This window comes from Zingiber officinale, chromosome 9B, assembly GCF_018446385.1.
Source record: "Zingiber officinale cultivar Zhangliang chromosome 9B, Zo_v1.1, whole genome shotgun sequence".
NCBI classification, from domain to species: domain Eukaryota; kingdom Viridiplantae; phylum Streptophyta; class Magnoliopsida; order Zingiberales; family Zingiberaceae; genus Zingiber; species Zingiber officinale.
In genome coordinates this window covers 118,225,520-118,235,327 of record NC_056003.1, presented here as the reverse complement: position 1 = coordinate 118,235,327, position 9,808 = coordinate 118,225,520, and the positions used below count along the sequence as shown (strand labels likewise).

The window sequence follows — 9,808 nt, the reverse complement described above, 5'->3', positions numbered from 1 at the left end:
CTATTCTGTGCATAAATTTTTATGGATTTATTTTTTTAGTTATATCCAAAGGTCTTATTCCAATGGATTTCAATGGATATATCTTTCAGTTTTAAAAATCATAATTTTTTTTGTAAAATTTATTTTATTTCCAACGAATATTGAGGCTTAGTTTTTCCTACTTATTAAGGTTAAAGGAATATCAAAATTGCTGAAAATTCTTTGGCAGTTTCTTTCAAAATCCAGCTGGTTGTTTCTTATACAGGACAGGCGGATCAAACTTGCAGGTTGACCAAGATGCCTGCCCCCTTGAATTCCTAGTCGAAGGGACAAGATGCATCTTCTCCAACCATCCATCTTCCGTCAAAGATAACAAATTGGTAATCCTAGTTCACCGCACACCTTCTCCACACTTTCAAGTCCATCGATGTGAAAAATCTTTACCGGTGAGAAAAGTGCAAACCCCTCTTTGATGTAGCATAAATCATGGTTGATGTTTAAACCCTAATTTACATGGGTAAAACTAAACCTTTCTTTGGTGCAAAATGATGCCTTGCAGCATTCTAAACACATATGGCAACAAAATTGCATTATGCTGCAAATGATATTTTTGAAAGACAAATTAGTATACCCTTACCCATTTGGATAACCAACAAAAACATGTTGTAGGAACTATGGTTGTGCCTCGCATTGTTCGTGCCCATCGACTGCAAGTAATTATTTGTACCTTTTGCTGTAGAAGAACGAACAATAGATTTATGTTTCTTTGGTCTACAATCAAAGGACTAGACATGAAGGATTGGAGCCATTCGCGGAAGTGAGGTTTGCTGCTTGGCAAAGAGTTAGTACACTCTTGTCTTACGTGTATTCCTATAATGGTTTTCATGATAGATTATAGATCAAGAGCATGAGCCAGAAGGCATGTGGAATTTTTCAAGTGGGTTGATCCATCTATATGTGTTTTAGAATCTTTTCTATAAATATGCTCCTTCTTGAAGATGACAAACTTAGGACTTACGAGGAAATGATACTAGATATTGATTTCGATAAATATCTTGGAGCCATGAAGTTTGGCGATGGATTCTATGTATGACAACAAGTATAAACTTTGGTTGCCCACGAGGTCATGGTAAATATCACCTAGGACACATTACACATGAGGAGTTTGAAAAATTTATGATGTCGTCCGTCATGATTTATGTGTGCTTCTTGATTTACTCTGATGATTGATGAGAAATTTCTGTGGGGATGAATTGGTCGTCTCTAAAATTCATTAGAACATAAGTACAAAATACTTGAATTATAAAAAAAATATAGACTTTGGTTGAATGACTAGATGGAAATAAATCCATGTAAATGGTACATAAAAGGAGATCAATATGGATGATAATTTAGACTAAGAGTTGCCTATAATCATTATTAAGGTCATTCAAGTTCCCACAGGGTACACAGTTAGTTAGAGGGTGTCAGACTTATTATAATAGGGTAAGAGATCAATTCTCAGCAGGTGCATGTACTCGGGGAAAAAACTCTTCTTACCCCTAGCCATTTAGCGATCGACTATAAAATGATTCTGTGATTTACCTTCTTCACATAATCTGGGGACGGGCTATGAGGGACATTTGGAGTTAGCGTAATCACCTTTTGCTACAATTATTAAGTTCTTTCAAGCCCCCACTGGTTGGAACAAATGGTTCGTGCAGTAGTATTGTCACATATAAGTTTATGGTCGATTTCCAATGGGTTACCTCACTACTGTATGCATTTCTGTTCCGGGGTGAAATTCTTCATGATTTACCTACATATATTTAGCTGAGAGTCGAGGTCATTTAAATTTTCTTTACTAGTTGAATATTATGATTATGAGATACGAGGAATGCATAAGACCTTGCAGAGAATGTGGATATGACACAAGCTAATGGCCTTGTAGATCCCCAACTTGCAAAGTAAATATGTGGTAAAAGACGATTCACTCGCCCCCGGTACTCCCGCCAACTCATCCCTAGGTCAATACGGAGGAGATAAATCACGAATGACTACTAGTCATTAGTGCAAGTAGCAAGGTATGGGGGAGCATGTTCGAACGTTCCAAGTTTCAACCCCAAGATCTCATATGACAATACCTTATGTCTCAATTATCACATCACTGAGAAGACAACTTGCAAAGTAAATATAAACCTTTTGTGTACAAGATTATTAGTGCTAGCATAATTACTTTCTTAGTAATAATATATTATATAATGTACATTAATATACAATTATATTACATAGATTATTAATATTTAATTTTTATATAAATGAAAGAAAAATAAGAAATAGAACTCTGTTATTCGAGCATGCACAAATAATATTCTCATAGCCTTATCGCACAAGAATTAACATGAAAAGATGCCTTTTGCCATAGCTTTTTTTCTTGTTTGTGTTACTACCTTTTGCAAGTTTTAGTTTTGCTTTTACATCTACTAGCCATAGCCACATGCATTCAAACTCATAATATTAAACTTTGAAACACTATAATTAAGTATTTTAAACATTAAAAATACTAAAGAAATGAACAAAAATTTCCTTTGAACAAAAAAATTAAAAATAGCCTACTAAAAAATAGATCAGTTACCTTAACACTCTCCCTAATACTAACCCAAATATTAAATATTAAATGATGAAGCTATGAGTTCCCTACGAAATCCTATCTAGATATTGGAATCATTAATCAATCTCCCATAATCTATCATGTTATCTTTATTCCTTAGCATCTAAGTCATGCAAAACACGAATACTACCACCATCCGTCCAATGTCATGTAAACTCACCAAAAGCTACTTTTCTTTTTATTCGCTTCTTTAATAAAAAAAATATTCTCTTTTATAATTTTGATACCTTATTCATTAACTTAATATTATCAACTTAAGAACTTGAATTTAGAAAGGATTGAGTAGTACTGATTTGTTAAAATTTATTTTTAATTGACATCATATATTTAATTTACGTTGAATAATCTTAAAAATGATCAATCCGATTTTACAGAATTTTTTCACTGGCTATTAAGATAAATCAGAAAACACTCAAGGTGGGTGGTCCATCAACCCAATGTTCTCATGTCAATCGCTAATTAAGGAAAATTTATCCGTTAATTTGTCAAATCTTGGACTCGATTTTTAGATGTCTGAAAACCTAAAAAGGCGTCATGCTGCACTATTACCTCGGGGGCAGCTTAGTACTCATGATTGTCATTTGATAACATTGATTATTTTGTTTGATAACTCAAAAATTATATAAAAATCTATAGAGATGATTAATTGGTAAAATATTTTTCTAATTAAGTAGGTTTTAAATTATTTATATCCTTAAACTTTAAGTTTTTTAAAAAATTTATTATTATTTTTATGAATTTCTGAATTTAAATTTTTTAAATTCAATTTTTATAAATATAACTTCTTTTTTAATCTGGACTTTAAGCCATCAAACTATCAACATGATACACCAAGTCATGCTCTTGAGCCACTTCAACATTATTTGAATGTTTTTTTTGTCTCGTGATACTTTAGATATTCTATTCTATTTTATTCTTTGATTTCTACACATCTCTTAGCCATTGAGTATATTATTTTTGTAAGATCCATATGTGTTTTTTTATAAGTTTCTACACAATCAAACACACACATCAAACTACAATGCAAGACTTAACTTAAAATTTTTGCTCGAAGATCAAAATCCAAGGTCGAAGTCAATTAATTGGGCATGACTGTGCCAACAAATAACTCCTTAACTAGCAAATACATTATTTTTTATCTTCCCTTTCACTCGTGCAAGGCCAAATAAATTTTCATTAATTAGTTTGCGTGGGGTGTTCATGTATTTCTTCATATCTAGTATGTAAGCACAACATAAACAAACAAACAAATACAACACCATTACACTTTAAGAGTATCGTTGCGCTATCATATGCCACACGACTGCTATACATGTGTTGACTACATAGTGCATCTTGAGAATGCCACTTGATGATATAATCTTTTATGCAACCTTTCTATATCTCCTATGGTTCCACCTACAATGAGCCACATGGAGAATTCCACTAGACACATTATAGTAGAAACCACCTAGAATACAATTAACTCCATAAAACCAAGTCATCCTCATATCTATGATAAAGGCCACCTTAATCAAATTGATTAAGCAACAAAGTAAGAAAAGTTTATGCCTAGTAACCATTTAAGATCTCCTCTTCAGCCCTTACCAAACACTTATAAAGGACCACCAAAAGGGAGCAATTCTAGTAAAATTGGCGCTTGAATCTCGATGTTGAGTCTCAATTCGTCCTCTATACTCCAAAACTAGTGCGTCCAAGAGGAATCACTTGAATTACAGACCCCCGACACGGAAGGATAAAATAGATCGTCGAAACTAATGACCTATGCTACTAAGGTAACTCATCTACAATGATTAAGGAAAAGGAGACAAAATGATATGTTTTAGAACTAGTGCACCTCTCTTATCTACCTACTAAATTAATGATATAAGACTCTCCATTATTCATAGAACAAGGTCATGTGATCAGAAGATGCATAAGAAGCCCCCTCACTCAAAATTTGTCTTGCCCTTGTGGGTTTAGGGTGAAGTGACCAGTCGCCTTCATCTCACATGGATCAGGACATGGACCTCCCACCAACCTCTCCTTCCAAGTAAACGCCCATCATCCCCTCAATTACTCTTAAATGCTTCCCTTCCTAGCACACTCACTCTTCGTTGAGACATGGACTACGGTCGACTCGGTTCGTCGACTCACTCTGTTTCCGGCAATCCCCAGCCGAGTCGCGACGAGTCAAAGTCAAAGCAGCGGCGGCGCCGATTCTTCTGGGCGGGTTTGCTGGCCGCCGCCTTCCTCCTCTTCGCTGGAGGCGTGTCGGTGACTGTCCTCGTTATGCGCGGCGGGAACCGGTCGGGGTCGTTGCCGAGTCGAGCGCCGACGCAGGCGATGTCGCAGGCGTGCGGGCTGACTCGGTTCCCGGCGCTGTGCCTGAGCTCGCTGCTCGACTACCCGGGCTCCTTCGAGGCCGGCGTGCGCGATTTGGTGCACATCTCCATCAACATGACGCGCGGCCGCGTCGGCGACGCGATGTACGGCGCCTCCGCGATCACCGGCACCGGAATGGGGAAGCTCGCCCGCGCCGCCTTCCGCGACTGCATGGAGCTGCTGGGCGACTCGCTGGAACAGCTCTCCGACTCGCTACTCGTCGTGCTGCCCCCGTCGTCGTCGGCCTTGCAGTCCACGGAAGCTCGGGTCAGGGGCGCCTCCGACGAGGACGTGCTGACGTGGCTGAGCGGCGCGGCGACGAACCACGACACGTGCCAGGAAGGGCTGCAGCAGGTGGAGGATCCCTACGTGAGGGGGTTCATGGAGGACCAGTTGAAGGACCTCTCTGAGCTCCTCAGCAATAGTCTCGCCATGTTCTCCGGCGTCAGCCGGAACAAGGACTTCACCGGCATTCCCATCCAGAACAAAAAGAAGAGAAGGCTCCTCGCCGCCCCCGTCGGCGACGGCGGCGGCGACAAAGAATTCCCGGATTGGATTGGGAAGAAGGACCGGCGGCTTCTTCAGATACCGGCGGCGAACATCCAGGCCGACATGGTGGTGTCCAAGGATGGGAACGGCACCTACAGGACAATCACTGAGGCCGTCAAGGCCGCGCCGGAGAACAGCGGCCGGCGAATCATCATCTACATCAGGGCGGGCCGGTACACTGAGAATATCAAGATTGCGAGGAAGAAGACAAACCTCATGCTCATCGGCGACGGCAAAACCCAGACCATCATCGCCGGATCCCGCAGCGTCGCCGACAAATTCACTACCTTCCACACCGCCACGCTAGGTACGCACAACACAATCCTTGCCCTGTTCCGTCAAATTAAATATTCAAGAGCTTCAATTCGATGATCGCATTAATTAATTCGTGGCAGCGGCGACGGGGACGGGGTTCATTATGAGGGACATAACGGTGGAGAACACGGCGGGGCCGGAAAAGCACCAGGCGGTGGCGCTGCGGGTGGGGGCGGACCGCGCGGCGGTGTACAGGTGCGACATCAGGGGATACCAGGACACGCTGTACGTGCACTCGCAGCGGCAATTCTACCGGGAGTGCGGCGTCTACGGAACCGTGGACTTCATCTTCGGCAACGCGGCGGCGGTGCTGCAGCGCTGCACTCTGTCGGCGCGCAAGCCGCTGCCGCAGCAGAAGAACACCATCACGGCGCAGGGCCGGAAGGACCCCAACCAGAACACCGGCATCTCCATCCACTTCTGCCGGCTGACGGCGGAGCCGGAGCTGGAGGCGGCCAAGGCCGACTACCCCACCTACCTGGGCCGGCCGTGGAGGCAGTACGCCAGGGTGGTGTACATGCAATCCTCCATGGGGGACCACATCCACCCCGCCGGGTGGCTGGAGTGGGACGGCGCCTTCGCCCTCGGCACCCTCTACTACGGCGAGTACATGAACTCCGGCCCCGGCGCCGGCGTCGCCATGCGCGTCAACTGGCCCGGCTTCAGAGTCATCACTCTGCCGTCCGAGGCGAGCAAGTTCACGGTGGCCAAGTTCATCTACGGCTTTTCGTGGCTACCGATGACCGGCGTGGCTTTCTCTGCCGGGCTAGACGCCTTGTGATCTAACGGAATTCACGCACCGGTTAATCTTCTTCTTCCTATCTTCTTCCTTGTTTCAGAGCTGATTGTTCTATGGAATAATTCGAATTTGCAAATATCGATTCGATAGATTTCGAGCTTTTCTTCTTTGATCTACATTATAGTTCTCTCTTTTTTTTAATGTATTTGTGTTGTGTTCTTTGTTATTCATGTGAAAGCTATTTTGGACCTACCTAAACTTATACAAGTCTCAAAATAAATAGCAATTAGTTGAGTGTATTATGAGGAATTTACAAGGCGAGGTGGGGAGAATTTGTTGGTGAACTACTTTCTAAGTATCGTGATAATTAAACATGCATTATTTTTGAAAACGCAAAACATTCATAGTTGTTTTTGTTGGTGTTGTGAAAGTAGGTCAGATCGCTAGAGGGGAGAGGTAAATTATCAACGACTTAACATTCATATTAGATCTTTGCTAATGTGGCTTTAGATTTTATCCACTTTGGCAACGGTACGTTAACGACTTTGGATAGCACAACTCCTTTTGGTCACCTAAAGGCTTTCCGGTCTCCTAGAAGCTGCTGACATGGTCGTTCTAATACTTTCCAACAATGAGTCTAGATGACTCAGCAGTAGACTTTCGGTCGCCTGGACTACTTCTAGTCGTTTGGAATATGATCAACCTTTGTACTTGATCATTAGCTGAGCACCTTTTCCAGTTACATGGATGATACTACGATCACTCGGACACTAGATCACCCAGACCCAGTTCTAGTCGCCTTGATCGGTCTTACTTCTGGCTCATTCCTCGTGCGTCTTTCTCGCTCCACCAAAATACTCTTCCACTTCTCCTTGTACTTCAAATGAACCGAGCACGCCGGCTTCTCTCTCATGTCATTCTTCTCACTCGCTTGCTTCTTTTGCCAAAGCTTTGTCATTTCCGATGCTCCTTAACCATCGGTTATATATATATTCTCCTAAGTCCATATACACTTAGACTTACATATTGAAATACAATAAAAACCTAACTTAAACATATTTAACTACGCATTAAAATATCATCATAGATTCCAACCGTTTTGACTAACAATAGAATGTGCATGAGTAACAACAAAATTGTCAAATGAAACAAAACTATCAATCTTGGCTTGTTTAAAATTTTTACATGGCCCGCCAAAAATTAGAACATAAAATGACTATAAAACAAAAAGAACACAACCGTGTTCATTTTTTTATTTTGTCTAATTTAGACTTATATATTAGTCTTGGTCGAATTTTTTATATAGACCCAAATAGGTATATATATATATATATATATATATATATATTCATGTTTGTAAAATAGTCTTGTTTGTAAAACTTAACCATTATATATTCATGTAGCAATTTTGACGATAATAGTTATATAAACATGAAAACTAAAAAAAAAAAAGGCGAGTGTTAGTAGTTTACCAAACCTCTATTTAGTTTAGAATTTTTGACACATTTAATTGGATAAAAAATTATTTCTATATGAATGGTGAATAAGAAACAAAATAGATAAACATAAAGAAGAAATAAAAACACATATATTTTATTATTAATCTTATTATTATTATTAATGTGGATGAAAGAAGAAATAAGAGATGAAAAGACATGTATTTGTGGGAGGCAAAATGATGGTCGTATAGTGTAATGAAAGGGCATTTGTGGAGAGATGAAAATGCTTTCTGTTTTTGTGGAATTCTAGGGTTGCAATAATATTTGGACCGGATGTTTGACGAGGTTTAGGCGATAAGTTAGGCGGGTTGGGTTTCAAGTTAAGTGTTTTTGGGCAAGAAGATGAGTAGTTCAAGTTAGTTTATAGGGCATTTAGAGCATTTGACAAGCTTCAAGGCCTAGGGCGAGATGGACTCAACCGCGAGAAGCATCAACAACCCTAAATACTTGAATATACTTGAATTGTGAAAGATTATAAATATTTTAACGGAGTTTACCTAGTAGTTTGTGTTGGTTTAATTGATACCAATGATTAAACTTATGATGAATAATAAATTGTTAAAATTAGGTTTTGTGTGTTATGATATTTTTACCAAGTATACAGGAATTGATGAGTTTAGAGGAACTGACACTAGACTGAAATCTCACTAGGTCTGTAGATCTAATAGCTGGTGGGAAGTCCAGATATGTCAAGGAGTGACTCGATATCTGGCGGAAAGTCCGACTGGATCTGTATGACCTAACAGTTGGCCGAAGTTCAGCTTGATCTACAGACCTGGCAGAAATACTTAGTGGGTCAAAAGGCAAGTCGAGGATGACAAATGGTAGGTGAGATAAATCATTGGAGGAGAGTGATCTGATTAGGACGAGCCCTGATGGGACTGTTAGCGTTGGTCGAGTTTAGGTCTATTTTGGAAACCTAAACTGAGGTTATGACTAGATCCTTGTCTTGGAAAGACAGGATCTAATTAATAATATTATTCTATATTGTGCTAACTTTGTTTTGCATGTTCCACTTTATTTTTGGACTAATGCATTTTTGCAAGATTAAATGGCAAAGAATAGCTTCGGATGAACAATGTTCAAGACGCCTCAGATGTGCTCAGAGGCACCCCAGAGTAGCACTTGGAGATGCCCTGGACTTGTCGAAGGCCTCAATGAGATAAAATTGACGAATAAGGCTTCGTGGCACAGAGGTGAACTGGAAGCATTGGAGGTGCCTCAGAGGCGCGTTGAAGGTACCTCAAAGGAGGCGCATTGGAGGCATCTCAAAAGAGCTTGGAGGCGCTCTCGCGTGGATAGGGACCAAAGCTCGTGGGGCTAATCAATTCCGAAATCTTCAAGATAATTTTTGAGATTGGAAACGTCTTCAATTCTCTTTAAAAGAGCTATTTGACCAACAGCAAGCACACAACTGATTTTCGAGCTGTTACGACTCTTCTACTGTTCCAAACACGCCGTACTGCTATAGCACTACTACTTCGAGACATCCGACTGCTGTTGGCAGACCAACACCGATACACGAGACCGTTCAGACTCTACACCTCTAAATGTTGGTAACACTTTAATATTTTTGTACATATTTCATACTTACAAAAGGAAAGTGTAGACTGTTGCACTTTCCATCTTTCACACCTATATTCGGTTTCCTCTGCCGGCAGTTCCGAAAGAGATTTATAGTGAATTGTTTATCGATAGGTCCAAAGAACTTGA

General features: G+C 40.5%; 1 protein-coding gene across 1 annotated transcript; it reads left to right on the top strand.

Moving 5' to 3' along the window:
- The first annotated feature begins 4,723 nt into the window (after positions 1 to 4,723).
- On the top strand, positions 4,724 to 6,772 carry LOC122022539 (pectinesterase-like). Its single transcript, XM_042580566.1, has 2 exons — positions 4,724 to 5,849; positions 5,938 to 6,772. Exons 1-2 carry the CDS (start codon positions 4,733 to 4,735, stop codon positions 6,636 to 6,638), a joined length of 1,818 nt encoding a protein of 605 aa, XP_042436500.1. The 5' UTR covers positions 4,724 to 4,732; the 3' UTR covers positions 6,639 to 6,772.
- Positions 6,773 to 9,808: the final 3,036 nt, after the last annotated feature.

Bases quoted from the DNA above. Each gene is read 5' to 3' on its own strand.
- LOC122022539 (XM_042580566.1), top strand. From the start codon at position 4,733: ATGGACTACGGTCGACTCGGTTCGTCGACTCACTCTGTTTCCGGCAAT. The intron at 5,850-5,937 runs GTACGCACAACA...AATTCGTGGCAG, and splicing joins CTTCCACACCGCCACGCTAG to CGGCGACGGGGACGGGGTTC.